General features: G+C 51.0%; 2 protein-coding genes across 7 annotated transcripts in view; one reads left to right on the forward strand and one right to left on the reverse strand.

Moving 5' to 3' along the window:
* The window catches only part of CTNNA1 (catenin alpha 1), a 119,714-nt gene extending 106,685 nt beyond the window's left edge, over positions 1-13,029 (forward strand). For all 3 annotated transcript variants that reach the window (XM_051793775.1, XM_051793776.1, XM_051793777.1), the window contains 5 exons: positions 700-810; positions 2,255-2,436; positions 3,180-3,285; positions 9,043-9,177; positions 11,904-13,029. In XM_051793775.1, the coding sequence (XP_051649735.1) occupies positions 700-810; positions 2,255-2,436; positions 3,180-3,285; positions 9,043-9,177; positions 11,904-12,191 (822 nt within the window). In that variant the 3' untranslated portion in view covers positions 12,192-13,029. The remainder of the gene's footprint in view (positions 1-699; positions 811-2,254; positions 2,437-3,179; positions 3,286-9,042; positions 9,178-11,903) is intronic.
* A 7,131-nt stretch (positions 13,030-20,160) lies between these two features.
* Positions 20,161-22,185, reverse strand: part of SIL1 (SIL1 nucleotide exchange factor) — a 100,919-nt gene continuing 98,894 nt past the window's right edge. For all 4 annotated transcript variants that reach the window (XM_051793803.1, XM_051793805.1, XM_051793801.1 and 1 more), the window contains one exon: positions 20,161-20,617. In XM_051793803.1, coding sequence (XP_051649763.1) covers positions 20,267-20,617 — 351 coding nt within the window. In that variant the 3' untranslated portion in view covers positions 20,161-20,266. The remainder of the gene's footprint in view (positions 20,618-22,185) is intronic.

A 22,185-nucleotide genomic window follows, 5' to 3' on the forward strand; every position in this document is an offset into this window, starting at 1 on the left:
AGCTCTGCAGAATTGTCATGAAGTGCCACTCTAACAAAGATGTACTATTTTGACAAACATGCTGTTTAAACTTGATAAGCTTTATAAAAAGTTTGCCAGCTACAGACTGGCAGTAGCAAAAATAAATCCTAGGCAAGCCAGAACTGGGTCAGATGCGCTTAGCCTACAGCATAAAAGCTGGCCCTTACTAGCTAAAATTTGTCAGCTTTTCCTGGGGGATAAGAGTGAATTTTGAGCTATTTTATCTATTGTTGATTTAGTCGATGCTTTGATTCATAATTGTGCTAAAGACACCGTCTGTGGTTCTGAATTAGCCCTCAGAGCTGTGGGTAATTCCAGCTTCAGAATCTCAAGTGATGCTTTTACATTTAATCAAGTTGCAAAAACACTGTTCGTTTTGCAAACTTTTTTCTGTCTTTCAGCTGCTGAGTGCATTAGTGTCCTGACAAATCTCAGCTGTTTAGTTACTGCTGTGTAATTCTGGGGATCCCTATGGTGTTTAACATGAGCAGTCAAGCATGTATAATCACATGTGTTCATGAGCTGGATACAGTCTCTGTATTTACCTTTTTGTTGAAAACATTGAATAATTTTTACCTTCACTGCTTTCCACTCTCTCTGCTTGAAAAACAATATTCTTGTTGATTTTCACAGCCATGAAATCTGTTGTTTGACTCTGACTGAATGCTTTTCCCTCAGACTCCTGAGGAGCTGGATGATTCTGACTTTGAGACGGAGGATTTCGATGTCCGAAGCAGAACCAGCATCCAGACCGAAGATGATCAGCTCATTGCCGGGCAGAGCGCCAGGGTGAGGCACAAACCTGAGCACTGCCAAACTGTGACCCGCCTTCAAGAAACAGTTTGAGTTGCTTTGGAAATCCAGGTTGAATTTTTTGGGGGTGGTGATGAAAACATTGAATCAGAAAAGCGATGCCCTTTGTTTCTGGTATCGTTGTGAAAAGGAGGTGAAGTGAAATGCAGCTCGTGTTGGTCTGATGGATGTGGGAAATGTCTGGGGTTTATTTTGGGTGTTCTGAAAGTTCAAAATCCTTTTAATAGCAACTAATTGCTTCGTATTTTGATTCCACAGACACTGTAGTCACTGCCTACAGTGCAGGGAGGTACAGGGCAGATGGTTCCATTGGATTAACTATTTTCAACAGACAAATACTAACTTTATGGGCAACACATTGTTACGAAATGTCTTCTCACACACGTGCTGGTGTGTATTTGGCTACTGAACATTTATCAGGACAATGTTGAGAGGAGCTCAGAAATGAAATCATTTCAACTAACTGCATTTGCTATGACTGTTAAAAATGAAAGCATTGACAGGCAATATATAGTCATTAATAGGTGAAAACCTAAAATCAGTACATTGAAGGAAAACCAGGCCTTACCTATTGCTTTTATTTGACGTGTCCCTTCTGGATCAATAACAATTTACACTCTTGGGAAGGTGCCACAGCAGATTTTTTGTGGAAGCTCTTTTAGCCAGGCAAGACGTAGCCAGGCCTTATTTATCAAACTTCTGCCATGATGGCTTTGGAATTACACCAACTGAGAGTATTTTTTGTGCTCTCCTTCCTTGTACAAGCCTGTACCCTCTCCCCCTTTTATTTAAATGCAGACATTGCTCATTTACCTTTTAGCACAGCTGCTGCCAGAGGATTTTTTGTAACAAAGACTCCTGGAGTGCTCCTGTTATTTATGAAGGCAAGAGCATTGTGCCTCATACAGGCTGTAAACCCAGTCTAAGAGATTTTATTCAGGAGTAAGCACATACTCTTTATTTTTACTTACTCTATCCTCAGTATACGTCTTTCAAAACAGTACAACTGGCTTTTTGCAGGGAAGAGACTGGTAATATTTGTTATTATCCTCAATACCCAAGTGGAACTTAATTTTAAAAAGTTAAAATTTTCTATAAAAGACAAGTTTCCCCTCTTCATGCAGTTTTTCTTCAAGGGATGGTAATACGTGGCAGATTTGTTTGGAGTCTTAACAGTTGTATCATGCAAATGCCCATATTTTAGGTGTCAGCTTGTCTTTCTGGGCACTGTTTCTTAAGAAAGAGCATAAACTTCGATTCAAAATGGAAGGAAATGGCTCTGGAAAGCCTCTAGGGTAGAGGATTGCTATAAAAGTTTTATCCCCCATCTACATGACTGAAATTGGTTATTAGTGAAATGTTCCAAAAAGCCTTCTACAAATGGCAGCAGGAGGCAATGTGAGACAACTCTCTCTTTCAGGCTATCATGGCTCAGCTCCCCCAAGAGCAGAAAGCCAAGATTGCTGAGCAAGTCGCAAGCTTCCAGGAAGAAAAGAGTAAATTGGATGCTGAAGTGTCCAAATGGGATGACAGTGGCAACGATATCATTGTCCTGGCCAAACAGATGTGTATGATTATGATGGAAATGACAGACTTCACCAGGTGAGGCTTTTTCATTTGTGCACACTCAGAACTGGCTGTGCTGCTGGGCTTTCAATGGAACACGGTGCAAGTACTCCGAGGAGCCTGCTTATAATTTCCTTTAAATGTTGCCCTATTCAAGCCTGCATATTAACTGGGGAGACACATTACTGTGCACTGACTGGGTGGTAATAACTGTTTAAATTGATCTACAGATACACAGCAGTTATTGCCTGTCTTTCTTTCTTTCTTTAGGGTGATTCTTGTCCCAAGGAATATATATATATTTGCTCAGTTCTTTACAACATTAAATTCTAAGGGCTTCTCAGTATTGCTATACTGCAGAAATAGTTCCTAGCACAGTTATTTGCAGAAGAAAGAGAGGTTTTTTGATGCCTTTTGAAATTAATTTACCAGATTATACAACACTATTTTTTAAATTTGATGTTCCATTCCATAAAAATTGCAAATCTGGCTTCTAAAATGTTATCTCTCATCATCATTGGGTTGCTTAAAGCAGTAAAATTTAAGATGTTTTTATTCCTAGATTTAAGCTGAATATGGGGAAGAGCTGAAAGGGGGTAACTGTCTTGAAAACAAAGGTGCTGTAATGGTTGCACCTGCCTATTTCTGTCCAACCTTTTTCCTGCAGTTTGGTGAGGAGTCACTTCCAGCACTGCATGGAACAGAGTGAGAATAAGTGATATATAGTTCACTGGTGTGGTTCTCTGGTGCTAGAAGGTAAACTCTGTTGTGTTTTGCAGAGGTAAAGGTCCCCTGAAGAACACGTCAGACGTGATTAGTGCAGCCAAGAAGATCGCAGAGGCTGGGTCAAGGATGGACAAGCTGGGACGGACCATTGCTGACCATGTAAGCCACAACCCATCCCCCTGGGCCTCCAGCACAAATGAGCAATAGCAGATCTTTTAGTGCTGCAGACGTGATGAACAGAGAAAATGAGTTTAGTTTTGGGGATTTTTAACTGATTTTCCAGATTTGCTGCTGGAAAATTCCAGCCTTTCCTTTCTAGCTGCTCTGCTGCCACCCTGAGCAGTGTAGGCAGCTGAGGTTGCCCAGCAGTGACAGAGCAGCTCCTTGGCTTAAGTCAGGCCCCTGCCATTTCAGGGGAGCAATAGGCCAGCAGTGTTTCAGGTCACACAGAGTCCAGACCAGTCTCTGGCACTGAGCAGGACTGAGACTGGACTCCTGTCACACTTGGAACATGCCCAGTGCTTCCCAAAGCAATGGCAGCGTGGACAACACCCTCGGAATTGCACCTGGCCTCTTGCACAACCTTTAATTTTATTTTTTGAGGCAGCTTTTTAATATTAACAATTTTCAGATGCCCCACAGACTGAGTGGTGGTGTTGTCAGAGCTCTCTGGTATTGTTTTCACAGTCAGAGGTGATGCAGACTTGGAGCAAGGCCTGCAGTGACCCAAGTGTGGCTGTGCTGTCCCATATTTAAAAGGGATTTTTGCAGGATTGCATGAGCATGGCCAGCTTGGGGGGTTTATGCAATGCCCATCCCGAGCCACTTAGAAACTGGGTTGGGCCAAGCAAAAGCACCTCTGGTCTTAGCCCACACCCAAATTGCAGAGAAACATCAGCATTAGTAATAATATTCCACCTTCAGGAGTGACTCTGAAATGCAGGGAGATTAAGTCTGAGATCATGGACTAAACTTTGTTTTGTCCAGCTGTCACTTGCTTTGCAGTCCTTCCCTGGATGGACGTTTGTAATGCAAGGTTTTAACTGAGCCCATGTCACACGGCAAGTAAATAATTGCAACCCAGATCCCTCTTTTAATGTTGCATCCAGAGGTGCTTGTCTACACCCTGATGTATTAATGATGCAGGAAGAAATGTTCAATGGGGAGATAAATTTGAAAAGTGTTTCTTTAAATGGGTCTCCTTGCTATAGCATTTTGAAAGCCATGTTTCTGGGAGATGCAGGTGTGCAGCTGATGTAGGCAAATGAAGCAAGGAGCAGTTTGTGTTAGAGATCTCAGGGGATCTTGGGCTGAAGGTTTACAATGCTTTTTTTTTTTTTCATTCACATGTTTTATGCAAACTTGGTATATGGTTTTCTGCACGAAGCCATTTCAAAATATGAAAGAAAACTAAATGGCTCCTTTTAGTAGCAGTAAGGTCCTTAAAAATGTAAAAGATTAAGCACATGTTTGAAGATAAATACGAGCAGCACTGTACAGTTAGTCATTTTGACAAGAATATAGCTTCTTCCCCAACTCCATGCTCTACTAATACTTTCAGCTTGCATATTTCATTAGATCTGCTTACATTCTCTTTGGAAACATGTTAATGTGGAATGGTGTGACAGTTACAGAGCACAGAGCACTGATGCCTTCCTGTGCCTAATCCTGGGAGCAAAGGATGGGGTTTATGTCCTGTGTGCTGGGTGACACCAGTGAATCATGACCTCATGTGTCCCTGTGTCAGGAGCTCCCCAGCTCTGCTGTTGGGCACTTTTGCAGCACATTTCCTTTGAAACCCTAAAAGTTGTTACTCAAGGTATTTCCCATCTGTTGGGAAAGGTCTCACCATCAGCCCCAGGTTTTCCCCACAGTGTTCCATCTCTTACTCCAAGAGCAGAGGCTGCTTGCTGGGAATGAGGGAATACAGAGCAGTTATGAGCACAGAAATGACAATGATTTGCTGCAAGACAAGGATTCTCTGTGTGATTTATTTTTCCAGTGTTGAAATACCTACAAAGCCAAAGAAAAATTCTGTCATTTTTTTTCTTTGATAGTGTGGGGAGGCTGAGGTTGCATCAGTTCAGATCATCCAGTGGAAAGGAGCTGGGAGTGAGGGTAGGGATTGCCCCACTACCCAGTGAAAGGCTCCAGCAGCCTCTTGCTGGGGTGGCTGGTTCCTGGCTCCAGGGGCTGGTGTGGGGAGGTGCCCAGGGCACAGGCTGGTGGCAGCTGCTGGCATGTGACACCAGTGCCCATCCTGCCAGGGGTCTGCCTCCCCAAAACATCTGCTGACAGTTCTTCCTGGGCCCAGCTGGCACCCAGGGCTGGGAGGGCATTTGTGGGAATTCCTGATGCAGCAGGTTCACTCCCCAAACTGGAGATGCAGTGGGAGGACACACCTCTGGTTGCTGGCACACCAACAAACCCTTGGGGAGGGGGTTGTGTGCTTGTGTCCAGCAGCACACACCAAGAGCTAATCTGTCTTCCCCTGCACCTTTTCTGTGCAAAAAGGAGAAAAAAAAAGGTGATTCTCCTTCTCTGCAGACTGAGCTGGGGTGGTAGGAAGTGAATGTGGGTGTTTGTTCTGTCCAGGGGGACCCTGGGTTTGACTTGGAGCAGCCAGTTTTGCCTGCAGCCAGCACTGAGTGTGTGGCAGCATCTCAGTTTGGGTGGTTTGGGAAGGTGGGGGTGACCCCCAACACCCATTTGTTTCCATCTCCACTGCAGGGCCATGCTGTGGGAATCCTCCCAGGCCAGCTCTGCAGACAGGGGTTCGTGTCTGTGCCTGCTGTAGGTTAATCCAATAACATAATCTTTCCTGATCAGTGGTGAAATTGTTGCCTTTTGGGTTTTTTGGTTTTTATCTGAGTGCTCCTGCCTGGGAAAGGACAGGGCTCATACAGGCACCTGCAGAGCCTTTTGTTGATGCTCCTTTTTATCCTGTGTTACATCTCTATTTAAACATCATCTGTCTTTGAACTGAGTCCTCTATTCTGTCTGCAGAAATAGCATGCACAAGAGAGGATGTGGTTTTCCATCTCACATCATATGGATACACACAACCCAATGATAATTCCCATTCCACTGCTTCCCCCACCAATGTTTTGCTCCCTTCAGAACGTGCAGCAGCCTCTTGCCTTGACAGTGTCTGTCCTTAAACAGTTTTTGTAACCCCATAAAGTAGCTGGAATTGTTGAGCCACCCCTCTGATGTGCTGTATTGTGCATTTGTCAACCCTCACCCCCTTCCACCGCTGTGCTGCTCCCTCGCTGTGTTAGATGAGCTCTTTGGGAGATGGAGAGTGGGTTCCAAAATGGTAATTGGAGCTTTTCATTAGCTCTTTGGCCAATGCTATTTGTGGGCTTTCTCTAAAACATCTTGTACTGCTGGCTAATATTGATTAGCTTAAAAAATTAACCTGCAAGCTTTGCTGCTTCATTAGGCAGGGTTTCACTCCACTGATGGAAGCAGTGTGCCCACGGTGAGAGTTGCAACGGCTTTGGGTGTTTCATCACCTTCCTTGGGCCTGAGAAAGTGGTTTCTGTTATTTGCTGGGGTTGGAAGCCCATAAAGCCATGCAGATCTCCAGCCTGATGTGCTTGTCCCAGCTTGCCACCAGTCCGTGTAGTGCCCTGTGTGTGTGTGAGTTCTGTCTCCCACATACAGTGCTGGGTTACCTCTGCTGTGCCCAGAGACCACTTTGGCTTAGAAAATCCACTTGTTCTGGCCCTGGAAAAGCACATGTATGTATGTATGTATGTATGTATGTATTAGCTACACTCCCCTTCATTTCAGAGTTAAATGTCTGTTCTGGCAGATCAGTGACTGTTGTGGGAAGCAAATGCTTCATGTGACCATGACCCCTGTTTGCACATCCCTGCCTGGGCAACACAACGATCTCTTCTGGCCCAGCCTCCTTGGGTGCCATTTTATACAGGGAAACATCAATTCCTGCTTCCATCTCACAGCTAAGGAAAGAAGCCCTGCAGGGAGAATTAGGGCTCAGGCCCTGCTGCTGAAACCCAGGAGGGGATTTTTACCTTGGCCTGAAAGGGGAGGAGAGGCTGTGTGGCCATCAGCAGTAAAGCTCAGCTTGAGTGAAGCATTAAGTAATGAACTGGTGCCACGTTTGAGATTAATCTTCCAATCATGCCAGGTCCATTATGAGTCCTTGCTGGATGGTCTGCTGCACAGGATCAGGGTCCTGGGTGAAATGGGATTTTGATGTGAACAGGGGTGTGTGGAGAAAAGCTCTTAAATCAGTCTGGATGGGGTGCAGCTGTTTGGAAGGATGGAGATCACTGCAGGGTCTGCCTGTAGTCCTGTCCCTGGGTAATGCCAGGTGAATTCCTGCTCTGCTGATACAATGCTAGAGCTGAAATAATGCTGGGTACAGCCTGCCTTAGTGCACAAAATAAGGATCACTGTGAGTCTGATAGTGGTTGTCCAGGAGACCTGTGGATGCAGGATGGGAAGATGAGATGATGGTGGGTAGAGTGGCCATTTCAGTGGCTTGTTCAGGAAGAACAAGCACGTGTGCTCATGGTGGGGTACAGCTAGTGATACTTCTCTGGGGTTCAGAGCAGGGTTTCAGAAGGTGTGTGTGGCACAATGTGATGTAAATGGGGTGGATGTGAAGCTGCAGGTGTTCTGTGTGTGTGGAACACCCTGCTCTGGTCAGAAATGCTGCAGGACAGGCCATGATATCCCCTCTCCCTGCTACAATAGCTCCTGCCATCAGGAATATATCCAGTCTGAGGTAAAAGTCTGTCTCTTGGGCACTGGTTGCAGCACCATCAGGGATGTCTGGAGGTCAGAGCCTGTCTGAATGTTGCCCAGCTGGGAGCTGTTTGGTGCTGCTGTAGGTGCCCCATCAGCAGTGGGTGCAGGGGCAGGAGTGTGGCACGTGCCCCTTGGCCTTATTCAGCAGCAGCACCAGACTCTGGTGGGCAAAGGGTCTGTGGAGGTGAGTGTGTGCCAACTGCTCTGTTCCCTAGTCCTCAGCAGCCCATGGGGCTGAGGTGGCCCCTGTGGAGATGTGCTGCTGGCACTGCTGCTCCCAAAGAGGCTGCAGGGCTGGCGTGGGCAGCAAAAGCCTTCCCACAGCCCTTTTGTCTGAGGCTTCCAGAGCCTGTTCTGGACTGTGGCTGCCCCTCAGCAGGTCCCCCCTCTGGTTGGGAAATCCAGCATGAGACTGGCTCATCCATCACCTCCCCACTCAGCTGGGGTGGCCCTTTGGCTCTGTCCCAACCTGCACGGCAGCCTCCAGATCCTGCAGAGTCTTTCGTGCAAAGCTGAGAAAGTTGCCTTTACCTTATGGATGAGAGCTCCAGCAAGCACCTTAAAAATGGGACTTTGTGCCTGGTGAGGAACCTGGTTTTCCCACTGCTAAGAGATGGGAGCAGAAGTCAGGAAAATATCTGTTTGCTGCGTGTAATTGAGTAGCTGTCGGGTTTATCATTTCTGAGCTTGAAATATTTCAGATTGAGAATCAAGACAAGAATTGGTGACATCTGCTAGTTACAGCTTGAGGCCTCGGATATCAAAGCATTGCTGCTGTGTCCTGCACAGTGCACAGGAAGGACCTTTTATAGTTAACAAACCTGCTCTGGAGAGGGCAGGTAGCCCTTGTCCTCCTCCTCCTCGGGAGCTGAAGGGCAGCCTGCAGCTGAAAGGAGCCCAGAGGTGTGTCCAGTGCTGCCCCCATGTCCTCTGCCCCATGTTTTGGGTTTTAGGTGCATTTAGTGCTGCTCAGGTATTGCTCAGTTGTCTCTTGAAAACCAGAGCTCTGCAGGGAGGGGAGTGATCTCTGGGGACATTCCCAGTTGCAGGAGGAGGTGTCTGGCTTCTCCCTCCGTGGTTTGTGTTCCCAGTACCCTGCCCTCCCAGTCACACTTGTCCTTTGTCCCGCAGTGCCCCGACTCTGCGTGCAAGCAGGACCTGCTGGCATACCTGCAGCGCATCGCCCTGTACTGCCACCAGCTCAACATCTGCAGCAAGGTGAAGGCTGAAGTGCAGAACCTCGGCGGGGAGCTCGTCGTCTCCGGGGTACGTGTGAGCTCTGGCGGGTCTGGCTTTTCCTTCCAGAGGGAACAATTATTCCAAGCTGAGCTTTTGTGTTAAACACTGTAGAATATAGACAAGAGATTTTGGAGCATTCAGAGTTTTAATGTATGCAGAGTTTATGTTGCTGGCTTGTTGTTCTGGGAAGAAGCACTTGCTGTGAAAATACAGACTTCACATTTCCTTACTCACCGGTGTTTGTAGACAGATTCACTTCACCTCTGCGTAATCTACTGCTTTTCCAGGCTGCTTTTCACTCTTAGTGAGGTTAAATCACTTTAATCAGCACAGCTAAACCTACTCCACATCTCTGCACAGCCTTGGAACACACTGGGGTCCTGCAATGCTCCAGAGACGTTAATATTTCAGGATAGCTGTGCCCTGAAGAGTGCAGGGATTTTTAGTGGCTGCTCTGGTTTCTGACAGCTGGAAGCTGCCCCAGGCCAGCCTGCTTCCTTATTCCAGCCATTACTTTGCAAATAATTTTTTCACTGTAGTTCATGAAATGCTTCCTCCTAAGAGGAGTCTGTATGATGGATATCTGGGAGGAGGGAAGTGGAGCTAAATTCCTAATTTCTCCTGGCGTCCTCTTCCTTCCCCAGTACAGGCATGTTTGATCACTAGGGCTTTTGCCCAGATATGTCAGGACTGAGGTAGGAGGTTTGGAGAAGGGGCAGAAGTGGCTGATAGTCCAGTATTGTTCCCTGAATCCTTGACAGCAAATGGAAAAAAACTTACCACCTTCTGCCATTTTGATATCACAGAATCATGGAATGGTTTGGGTTGGAAGGGACCTTAAAGCTCATCTCGTCCCCCCAAGGATGGGCAGGGACACCTTCTACTATCCCAGGTTGCTCCAAGCACCGTCCAACCTGGATGGGGCAACCACAGCTTCTCTGGGCAACCTGTGCCAGTGGTATTTTCCAGTTTCATATTTCAGATGGTTAAACTTCCCAGCACAGGTTTCCCCCACAAAGCAGGTGGAGCTGTGGGACAAGAGCTCTGGATCAGCAGCAGCTGTGGGGGGTCAGCAGGAGCTGCTGCTGGAGCAGAGGGAGCTGAGGTGGGGATGAACACCCTTGCACAATCTTAGCCCATCTGAGGATGACAGGCTGTGCTGCCCCTCCTGCTGTGCCAGTCCCCTGCTCGTGTTCCCAGCTCTGGGATCCCAGAGCTGTGATGGAACGTGCTCCTGTGGCTGCTGTTCTGTGCCTGATGTCCTGGGAGCTGGAAGGCTGAAGGCATTGTGCTGTCAAAGAAGTAGAAGTGTCATTATGCAGTAATAAGTATTCCAGGGTTTCACTGCAGTTACTCAGTGTCTCCGGGATTTACATCCCCTCTGCCATAAATTGTTTATATGAACAGCCTGGCATCTGTACTCTGATCTCCTGGTTTTATCCCTTCTCCTCCAGTCTGTCCACTGGGGCTGGATGTTGCCAGCAGCAGTGTTAAGCTTCTGTCAGATAATCAGATGAAGACCTCTTCCAGTTCAGAGACATCACCTGTCTAAGGGTAAAATTGTGTTCAGTGTTCACACCCTGCCCATAGAGCAGAGAGTGCTGTGAGAGCAGAGCCACAGCCCAGGCAGGCAGAGCTCGCACTCTGAGCAGTCTGACAATTCATTTACTAAAGTACCTCCCTGCTCTTGTTGCATTTAATGTGATTCTTCCTGCTGTGGTGATTCATGGAAACAGTCAAGTGCAGTGGAAGTGGTTTCCAGGCTGGGGTGAGGACAGCAGAGCACATGGGTTTGCTGGAGGGCACAGACCCGACCTGCACAGCGGGTGGGAAGGAAGGTGCCAACAACCTGAGAAAAGCCACCACCCCCTGCCCAGCTGGGTTTGCTGCTGGACAAGCCATGGCTTCAAGAAGAAACTTTCCCCCAGAAACTTCCTGTCTGCAACAGCAGGATTTAAGTGTGTAGAGGCTGCTGAGCTCTTGTGTAAGCTGAGCAGAGGTGCTGAAACCCTGCCCTGCACCAAGCCCTGCTCCAGACTGAACCCTGCTCCACACCAAACCCCTGCCCAGACTGAAACACTGACCCAAACCAAACCCTGCCCCAGACCACTTGGCCTTGACAAGCCAGGGATCCCCCCAGAGCAGGGCACTGGTCACTGGAGAAGGGAGTCCCAGCTGAGGTCACCTCAGTGCTCCTCCCCTCTCTCTTTCACCTGGCCCTGATTTTGGCTTTTGGACCCTGCTGTGCCCTGAAGCTTCAACAAATGCATTTTTTTCCAAATTTTGATGCTCTTGTAAATCAGGAACCAGCTGGGAAAGGGCTCCAGGCCTGGCTGATGATGCACTTGTGTTTCTTCCTTCCCAATACAACTTAATATTCTAGGGCAATTTAAATACTTATTATCAGTGATTAAGATATTACTACAGCTCTATTAATTGCATTAGAGAATAAGCTACTGTTAAAGCTTAGTCACAAAAGCAAACAGCAGAATACAAATCATTCCCATTGCTGTTGATATGGAAAATGCAGACAGTGGGGCAAACTGTGCTTCCAACTTGGTGGCACAAGTGAGATTTGTACCACTGAGTGTCTGAAGAAAAATCCTGCCTCAAACTGGGAACCTCAGGTTCCAGATGAAAACCCAGATAAATCAGTTCTCGAGCTCTTTTGCTTTCTCAGCAGTGCCCTGTTGTCAGGAATGCTGTGCTCTGGGGGTCTGTGATGTGTGACACGTGTGTGCTCCCGTTGGCAGGTGGACAGTGCCATGTCCCTGATCCAGGCGGCCAAGAACCTGATGAACGCGGTGGTGCAGACGGTGAAGGCGTCCTACGTGGCCTCCACCAAGTACCAGAAGTCCCAGGGCATGGCTTCCCTCAACCTCCCCGCTGTCTCCTGGAAGATGAAGGCTCCTGAGAAGAAACCCCTGGTCAAGAGGGAGAAACAAGACGAAACCCAAACTAAAATCAAGAGGGCGTCCCAGAAGAAGCACGTGAACCCCGTGCAGGCTCTCAGCGAGTTCAAGGCCATGGAGAGTATCTAGAGGAGGCCTCTGGCTTGGGTGTGTTTTTCTCTAGCCCACTACTGCTACTTCCAGAACTCTACTTTTAATACCCTAAGGATTTTTCAGAAACTTACTATTCCTCAAAATGTATTTACTTAATATAATTTTGATAACTTTGTTTAGATTACATGGGGAAATACTCAAATTTCTAAGTCCTATCAGTATATCTTCAGCCTGCAGAAGTGTGTTAATTTAGATGGCTTTTAGATTCCAGGGGTGGATTTCTAGCTGGAAATCGTTTTTTATAATCTTGCTTTAAATGAAATATTCTATAACCAAAGAGGATTTTACAGTAACACTAACGGTTAACACTAATATTGAATCCTGCTACTCAAAGACTCAGTTTATCATGGTGATCAAGAGAGGAATCAAGTCTTTTCACTCAAAAAAATAATTAGTGGAAGTATTGTATGTGTTAGTGTGTATCCCTGTGGTTGGAGTGGAGAGGGAACAAGCTCAGGGGAGTATGAAAGTGCAGCAGGCACTGGCTGTGGGACCATGACTGGAAAACATCTGGAAAAACCATATACCTGTGCCTGGGTTGGGCTTTGCTGGGGACCATGGTTGCAGATGTGCTTGGTGGTGTGTTGGGGATGTGATGCTGCGTCTCCTGGGCTGCCCTGGAGCCCTTTTCCTGACGGGTGGTTCCCATCGGCTGGGGGGTCACTTCTCCCCCCCGGGATCCCGGAGCCAATCCTCACAAACACATCCAGTGGTGTGGGCGATCCTTCTGTGTGACACCGGACGGAATTTGAATGCCTGGTTACAAATTACTAATGTATTTTGCTGCGGGACACTAATAAAGTTGCTTTTCCCAGCTGGTGTATTGTGGTGCAGTGAATGGAGCCGGCCCAGCCCGCCCCTCACCCCCCCTCGCCATTCAGATGCAAATCAGCTTTGTGCTCATTCCTCATAATTGCTCTGCATCCCGCCTTGGGCTTCCAGAGGCACCCAGGAAATCGTGTTTGCTCAGGCTGCAATTTAGACTGTACGTTATTTGTGATAACTGTAGCTACAAGGTATAATTTCACTGTCTTATTTAAATTTTATGAATTTCAGTGTGTTTTACATGTCCCAGTCCAGGCCAGTGCTGGAGAAGCAGTGCCTGCTCGGGTCAGCACTGTGGTGGCTGTTTCTGTAAAGCCTCCACCAAACTGGAGCAGCCTGGGCTTTAGTTCATGTTTAAACTGCAACCACATTTTAGAGCTGAGCCTTGGCACTGATACATTATAATTTTATTTATCTCGATCAGTTTATAATTTACTATATCAAGGTTATTGCTGTCATGTTACTGTAATGCTAATCAGAATTAAGCTAAATAGTTCTTGGGATATTTTTGCCAAATTTATTATGTTTTCAAGCATTTTAGCCTCTTGAGTACAGATATTAAACAATGGAATTATAGAGTAGTTTCTGTACGCCCTTAACAGCTAAACAGGCTCGGAGGGGGAGCTGATGTGCTCCTCCACTGGCATTCGGGGGTTAATGACACAGAGAGGCTGTAGGTCTTGTTTTATACATAATTATTAGCAGATTTCATACAATTTTTTTCTCCTGGTATTTACATAATTGTCTTGAAGGCAATGATTAACTGCTTTTATACAATATAGGGGGTTTTTTTCTCCTGGTATTAATTGTTGTCTTAAAGGCAACATTCCCTGGGCTGTTCAGGGAGTATATCCAGTACCCCCCTGCCCCCCAAAATACAGTCTATTAATAATCTATTAAAAAACTTTAAAAAACAACTCTTACATTAAGGTGCACAGACAAATTTACATGTATTTAGCTTTTAAATAAGTTAGTTTAGTTTATGCTACAAACTTTGAGCATCAAGTTGGCAAGAAATTAAAATATGGTTCCCCCTTTGGGAGAAGTGGTTCAAACACCCAGGGGGGGCAGGACCAGGGGACACGACAGGGACTGGAGGGCGAAAGCCCCGAGTCACACCCACATCTCTTGTACCCAAGAATTGCTCCTCTGGGAATCCCAGAATTGCCCCTGTAGGAATGGTGTTGGGAGGAGGGCAGGGAAGGGCAGGTGGGTTATCCTGGAGCCCCTCTGGCAGCACCAGCTCCGAGCCCTGCCCGCGGTGCCCGAAGCACCAGCGGGGCCTCCGGCTCCTTAAGCACCAGCCCAAGCCTCAGGAGGGTCAGGAGCTCAAAACCCCACGTAAATCCCCCAGTGCTGCCGTGTCAGGGAATTCCAGCCCAAACCAACCCCCGTGTCAGGGAATTCCAGCCCAAACCAACCCCCTCCTGGAAGCGGCAGCGGCACCGCGAGGGGGTCCGGCCGCCAGCGGAGCTGTGACTTTATTAGGGAGCCAATTGAAGAGAATTACAGTAATTGCTGCTCGCTGTAATTAAGCGCTGGGGAAGGGCTGTGCAGTCGCTCTCGCTGCGGCTGCTGGAGGGAGGACACTCCGCTACCAGGAGGGAGCGAACGCGGCCGTGTGGGGTGGTAAAAGCTGCGGGGTGGGAATGTCCTTCGGCCCCTTCCCCGATGGTGTGCGAGGAGCTGAGCCCCCCTTTCCCCTTCCCCAGCCCCTGGAGCCCCGTGAGGGGCTGGGGATGGAGGGGACTCGCTGTGGCTTTGGGGAGGGAAGGGCTGTGGGCTCTTCTGACCACCAGCTCCCCGTGCCTGCTCCCCAAGCACCGCCTCAAACACCCCAAAGTACCTGAAGAGGAAGGATTTGGTTTTTTTTTTTTGCAGACCTGGCTGTGCAGGGATGCTCGGGAAGATGAACCCACATTAAGTGTATTAGTGAAACCACATTAAATCCCCAGGAGATAGTCTTACTCCAAAATTCAAGTGCTCTTAATTCAATTCCGCGGTGAATCAAGCCGCGCTGAATTTATGCCGCTTTAATTGCGTGTGAAGGTTTCCCCGCCGCGGTTTAATGGTGGTTAATGAATGCCTTTCCCACTCTGTGCTCTCCCTGTGCCCCAAGCGGCTTTGAGAGGGCTCAGGGAGCAGGGGGGGCCCGGGGGATCCCGGGGCAGGACGGGATGGGTGCGGAGTGGGGCACCCTGAGCTGTGTTTTCTAACACTGGTACTTTCAAAGCAAGCCGAGGCAGCCAAATCTCAAATGTGCAATTAGAGGGGAGGGCAGAGGGGGCGAGGAAGGCTGGGGGGGGGGGTCAAAACCCCCAACAAATGGGTGGGGAAAGGCGAAATCCATTAAGGCACAGCGGATGCTCCAGCGCTGAAGGCTCAGGAAGTTCCTGTGTTTGTGTGTTGGAGGTTGGTGATATCCCGGGAGGCACCGCCCGTGGGCTCGGCTCTGAGCCTCCTCCCTGCCAGGATCCGGGGAGCTCCGGATGAACCGGCACAACCCTCCTGATGCTCTTGTGGGTGCAAGGGGAAAGAACTGGCTGTTGCTGGCCTGGCCACGTGTGTGATTCCAGCCCTGACAGGCTGTCTAATGCCTCACTCCCTGCTTGGGGATGGCGGGAGGGGGTGACCTGGTTGGCTCCAAAATCAAGAAGTGCCACCTCCTCTCCCCTAGACCTGCAGAGGGAGGGGGTTCAGTGAGCCCTACCCAAGGTCTCCATCTGCCCCAGGCCCCCTCCAGCTCTGACTTGCTCCATACCTGGGAGGCTGCAGGGATTTGGGTCAGTGGGCCGTGAGTCACTGCAGTGGGATGTGCCCGTGACACCCTGTGCCGGGGCAGCACGGCTGGGCTGGCTCTGCACAGGAGCTGGGGCAGGACAGGCTCGGCCCATCCCTGTCCCCTCCTGCCCACAGCACCGAGGGAGGGAGGGCAGCAGCCCTGTCACTGCCCCGGGCTGGGGACCAGAAGTGCCATTTGGGGAGCAAACCCTCATTGTGGGGACACTGGCCCGGGCTGGGATTTATGGACAGGGAAAGCAACCCCGTGCTCACCTGCACTTCTCCATCACCCCTGGGGACACACGGCCATGCACACTGGGGAAGGCTGCCCCTTTTTGGGCTCCAGCTCCAGGCTGCACCTTGGCCAGGCTGCCAAGGGCACAGCTTTTGGTGCCCTCTAGGACTCTGTGGCTGCCACTGCCTCCCCCAACACTGCCCTGGCTGCACTCCCAGTGCTCCCATTTGGAAACCCCTGAGACCTGCAGGAGCTCCAGTGATGGCCCGGGGGGGAACTTGGGGGCTACAGCCCAGGAGTCCCTCATGGCCACTCCTGCGTGGAGCAGGGCCACCCATAGTGCCCATCACCTCCAGCTCTGCTGGTCCTGCCTGCATCGTGCCCACCCCTGTGCCAGGAGGGGATGGGCTTTCTCTGCTCTGACTTTAGTGAAGGGGGGCTGCTTTGGTCGGGGGGGCTCACCAGGCTGGTCCCAGGAGGGAGTGTGTCTGGCTGCTGCAGGGGAACTGCCCTGGGTCTGCATTTGATTTAAGGCTCCTGGTGCTCAGTATTTCCAGGTGATTTGTGTTTATTTGTGTTCAAGCCCCAAAGGGAGCTGCCCTGGGAGCAGGGAGTGCTGGCAGCTGGAGGGGCAGTGGCACAGCACAGCCCCAGGGAGCACCCACGGCCACAGGGACCCCCGTGGGACGAGGAGAGGGCTGGGCCAGGGAGGTGGGCAGGGGGTCTCACTAAAACACAGTTAGCTGGGCCACAGGGGTGCCCTGTATCTGGCAGCAGGACCCCCACCACGAGCAACTGTGCCAGAAAAGAGCCAAAATGGCTTTTGGCAGCCAAACCCCAATGCCAAGCTCCTGCCAGTGCCAGCTCTTGGGGGTTGGGCAGAGACCCCCACCCACCAGCACAGGGAAGGGACCAGCAGCACAACCCCATGGGGGCAAGGGCTGCAATCCCCCCAGTGCCATTGTGTCCCAAACCACCTCGGCCCCAGGGCCATGGCTGCCACCCCTGTGCCAGGCACAGACTGGCACAGACCAGGAGCACTCACAGTCCCTGAGCTGCCCAAACTGCCAGACCCCCCTCAGTGAGGGACACGGGCACTCCCAGCCCCTCACCCCATCCCCAGGGCACCAGAGGCTCTGGCCAGCACAGCTGTCACAGCACCCACACCAACCAGATCCTGCTCAAAACCATGGCAGTGTAAAGGCTTTTAGGAATAGAGAGTGGGAGTTTTGGCTTTGGGGGTTGGACAGCCAGGGCTGGTGGTGTTTTTCTCCCTGGCTCAGCCCTTAACCAGGTTTTAGACCATCCCCACCTTGTTAAATCCAGCTGAAACAGTGACGAGGCCAGGCAGGGCCAGAGAAATCCCTGTGCTGATCCCCCGGCTCTGCTGGAGCTCTGCTTCCCCCTGGCATAGCTCCAAAGGCTTAGGTTTCCAGCAGAAAAGCCCCTTCCCATGTTTGTCCTGCCTGTTACCCTCAGATATATGTATTCTTTTTTAACCTACAAAGTAAAGCCCTGGCATTACAGGCTGGGAAACGCATTTCAGAGAAAAACGAAAAAAAAAAAAAAAGAAAAATCATTTTTAATGCCAGCAAAACAGGCTGAACCAAAAGCCGAGAAGGACCAAAAAAAAATCAATAGTTATAATTAGCCCTGCTACTTAACAGTGACAAGCGACACGCTGTGCATGGCAGCCAGGAATATTTCAGCATGAAGGAGGGCTGGTGGCCCTGAACCAGCTGCAAGCAGGTGCCTGGCTGGGGTCACAGTGGGGACTCTGGTGGCATTTGGGCACCAAATGCAAAGCCCTGCAAGGCTGTGCCAGCCCCGGCTCAGGGCTGGGGGACAGAGGGACCAGCCGGGCTCTTCTATTAATTTATTTTCCACACATATTTTAACGCCGGTGCTGCTGCCCCGGGGCCCGGGAGCCGCGGTGGGAGCGGCGGTGAGAGAGATGCCTTTTGTGCCAGAGCTGGAGGGGAACACAGGGATTACAGCTAATCACCTCCTGGCAGCGCTGCAAGCAGACCTGGAAGGGAATACCGGGATAGCAGCTCCTCTAATCACCTCCTGGCCGCGCTGGCAGCAGGGTGAGCTCGGATGTCCCCAGGGTGTCCCCCCAGCCGCCGGTGCCAGGCGGTCACGGGCAGCTCCACACCGGGACACCCCGTGCCTGTGCTGCCTCCACCTCGTGTGCTGCTGCGAGGAAACGCTGCTGCCCAAAAACTGCCCGCAAAGAGGGGCTGGCAGGAGAGCTGCTGGTAACCACCCATGGCAGTAGCCAGCACCTGGCTGCCGTCACATTTCAAGGCTGTGAAATTGGTTTAGAGAGGTTTTTTTACGGGAACAACGGCTGCAGGGTGGGAGTGAGACAAACAGCCCCCCCAAACACCCGCGGTGTTCGATCGCTTCTGGCAGACCTCAGATCCCTCCTGCTCCCAGCTCCCCCAGGACATGGGATGTGAGGGGCTTCCCTCCACAGGGGAACAGCAGCTGCACCTCAGCTGGGACAGTCCCCATGTAGGGCACCTGTCACCTGTGTGGGGCAAGGGAAGGCAAAGGCCTGGTGTGAATGGTCCCAGTGTGCACATGGGGCACACGGCACCAGGAGGGGACAGCAAGGTGGAGCTTGAGCTTCTCCTCCCCCTGTCCCTCTCCCAGCCATCAGTGGCCACCAACCAGCCTTCAGGGCCCATTCCTCCTCCATGCCAGCACCCCAGTGCTGGCCCAGGTCAGGCTGTCCTGGCACAGCCATGGCCAGGGGACACGTGCCCGTCCCCAGGCACAGGGCAGGAGTGTGAGTCTCACTGGGCTCTCTGCAGTGTCCAACCCTGCACAGTTCTCACAGGGGAATTGTGAGAAGTAGAATTCATCACTCTTTATTAAAATAAAACCCAAACCTTCCCCAGAAAGGGTTCAGAACAAGGAGGGGTTTAGACTGAAAGACCAGGTTGGACAGGGCTTGGAGCAACCTGGGACAGTGGAAGGTGTCCCTGCCCATGGCAGGGGGTGGAACAAGGTCCCTTCCAACCCAAACCAGTCTGTGATTCTGTAATGATCCTATGCAATTAAACAGACAAAATAATGCATAAATTTAGTTTTCATAACTCTCTACTGCTTGCAGTGAGGTGGCAGGCAGAGGCTTGGGCAAGGCTTTGGATTCTCCTCACCTGAAGATGGGTGATGTGGGGAGACAGAATGAACTCAGTGAGGAGAGGGTGGAACATCCCCAGTGGACCATCCAGCAGGAGAAGCAGCTTAAGGAGGTTCATGGGGGAAGGGACATGAGTTAAGAGAAGCTGCAGCTGGAGGAGGTGTGTGGAGGGAGATGCCCAGCCCAGCACATCATGGACAGAGTTCTGCACAGCATGGGTGGAAAACCCTTGGCTGGCCAGTCTCAATCCCTTGGGAGCCACCTCCAAAGACAAGAACAACACAAGTGGGAAAGCTCAGTGGTCTGTTGTTGGGCTGGGTGTGCTTCTGAGCAGGAGAGCCCCGGCCATGGCTGGAGCGGCTCTGGGGCTGTGTCACACCAGGGCTCACGGGTGTTCCGACTCCAAACCCTTGGGCTGTGGCTGACCCTGAGCACAGAGGGGCTGGGTGACTGCACTGAGGGGTGGTGGGGCTGGGCCTCAGGGGTGGACATGGCCACGGGACAGTCCTGCTCCAAGCACAGCCTGGATAAGAGCCCCTCCAACCAGGGCCTTATGGAAAGAGTGCCCAGCCCTCCTGAACAAGCACTGAGCAATCCCCATCCCAGTGGTGCTGTCCAAGGGCCACGGTGCCTCACACAGGAGCAAACACAGATCACAGACATGGCAGGTCATCACTGGGCATAGACAAAGGCAGCTCAGAGCTGTGGGAACACACACTTTGTGCAGCAAAGCTGCCTCACACAGACAGCCCCACATCCCTCAGCCCTTCCCACCCAAATCCTGCAGGAGGACTGAGAACATGCAGTAGGTGCCATGGCAGGGGCTATGTCAGTTGAGCCTCCACATTGTTCCCTCCACAGTATGCACCTCCATTTTTGCAGCATTACCACATGGAAAAGGAGACGTGCCACCCCCAGATGTTTCAATAACAAAGCTGTTGGCCCAGTGCTGGGATCTCATTTTGTCCAACAGTTTATTCCAAAGTGCTTTTACACCGGTGCCATCCAAACTCACACTGTCACCCTGAATTATCTGAACTGCACCTACAGTTACTTTCACCTTAGCTCCTGGATGATGGTGTTTATGGAGCCGAGGAGCTCCCTGAAGTAGCCGTCCTTGTCCCCTTCCCGCTGCTCCTCGGCCACCAGCTCCTCGTACTCGCTGCGCAGGAGGCCCAGGGTGGTGCCCAGGGCAGGGTCCCCCCGGTAGTGCTCCCTGCAGAAGGCCATCAGCACACCCACCAGCTTGAGGACCTTCTCCCGGGTGTCGTGCTCAGGCATGGCCAGCAGGTTGGGAGCCACCGCGCACCAGTCCTGCTCCACCACCGCCGGCACCAGCCTCACCTCCCGGTACTGCTGGATCTTCTCTTCCATCTGCTCTCCGTGCTGTGAGTCCTCAAGCAGCATCTGCAGGAAGTGGTGGAGCACAGATTAATATCCCTGTCAGAGAGAAACTCTCCCAGGAGGTGGCACGTGGTGGCAGAGGAGGATGCACACCTGGTAACACCTGCCTTGGACGGTGACTTGTCACAGAAGACCAAGGCAAGGTTGTGTCCTGGTTCCCTGCCACAGGGGCTGGTTGCTCACCCTGGAAAACTCCCAGTGACTGGGAGTTTCTGTGTCCCATGGCCCTGAAAGGGCATGCAAAGGGCAGGAAGCTCAGCAGACCTGGAAAGTCTCTGGTCTGCGCTGGGCACCTGCAGCACCTCACAAACATCACCCACCGCTGGGGTCTGTGCTGCTCCCACCACAGACATGGAGATCTCCGTGTCCTCCAGCCCCAGCCAGACCTTCCCCTCCCAGCCTGGTCCAGAAACACCCCAATACTGTCAGAGCCTGGTCATAAGGATTGACAGGAATGACACACTGGGGACAGTAAGGGACAATGCCAAGGAGATCTCCCCTCTCCTCATCCCCCTGCCTGATGAACTCCAAGCAGGATTTGGGGTGACGAGGAAAGAATGTGGCAGAAAAAGGCACTCAGAGCCCCAGTGACTCATGTTTCAGCACCAAGAGCTGCCAAGGTGGTTTATGATTTCCAACTCAACCCACCCCAAATCTGCCACCCCCACTGGCACCCGGGGCTGTGCCACCTCCCCCATGAAGCGCTGGGATTGATGCATGGAATTCCCAATCCAAAGAACAGTGGAAAATCATTGTTTTAATGTAAACTTGAGAATCTGCTGGGCTGTGCCCTGCCCCAGCCCCACAGAGCCAGGAACAGATGGGGCTGCTGTGGGGGGCTGCCAGATGGGCAGCAGGACCAAATGGGAATGGTTTGAGTCAAAATGCCCACGTCCTCTCCTTTCCCATGGAGCCACCAGGATCATGTTAGAGTCAGCACCTGATAAGATTTCAGACCTGCGAAAATAATTTGCACCTTTACAAAGTCTCCTGGAAAATAACTGATTTAACACAGAGGTGCTGCTCTGTGGTGCCTGCAACCCAGGTATTAGAGCAGCCATAATCCGCGGGGCAAATTGGCCATAAACTGAGCCAGAGTGGATTTAATTCCCATACTCTGGAGTCAGGGAATTGCATGGACTGAACAACAAGCCATGCCAAGGAAAGATGGGCTTTAAACTGACATTTACAGCAGTAATCTAGGGTATTTGAAGATAAAACACTGCACATGGCAGGCTGGGCCCCAGCGAGGGCCGTGCAGCAGGGCAGGGCCTCTCCAGCACACGGGCACTGCGGTGCCAGCCGGGCCCTCGGCTCGGGGCTGGACACCAGCAGCTGGACACCACAGCCCAGTGCCCGCACTCCCTGCTCGTGTCCTTGGTGTTGTGTTATTTAAACACCCTCAGGAGGAAAGGGGGGCAGTGGCTTAAAGAACTGTGAAGGTTTCAGCTCGCTCTGGGCTCTCCCAGGCTCTCCAGCCCCGCAGTGGTGGCCAGAGGGCCGGAGGGGACTCAGCCCCACGGCACCAGGCAGGGTTGGCCCCTCCTCACGCTTGTCCTGTGAGGATGCTC

This window comes from Manacus candei, unplaced genomic scaffold (genome assembly GCF_025592945.1).
Source record: "Manacus candei isolate 608988 ecotype Guabito, Panama unplaced genomic scaffold, ASM2559294v1 h1tg000037l, whole genome shotgun sequence".
NCBI classification, from domain to species: Eukaryota; Metazoa; Chordata; class Aves; order Passeriformes; family Pipridae; genus Manacus; species Manacus candei.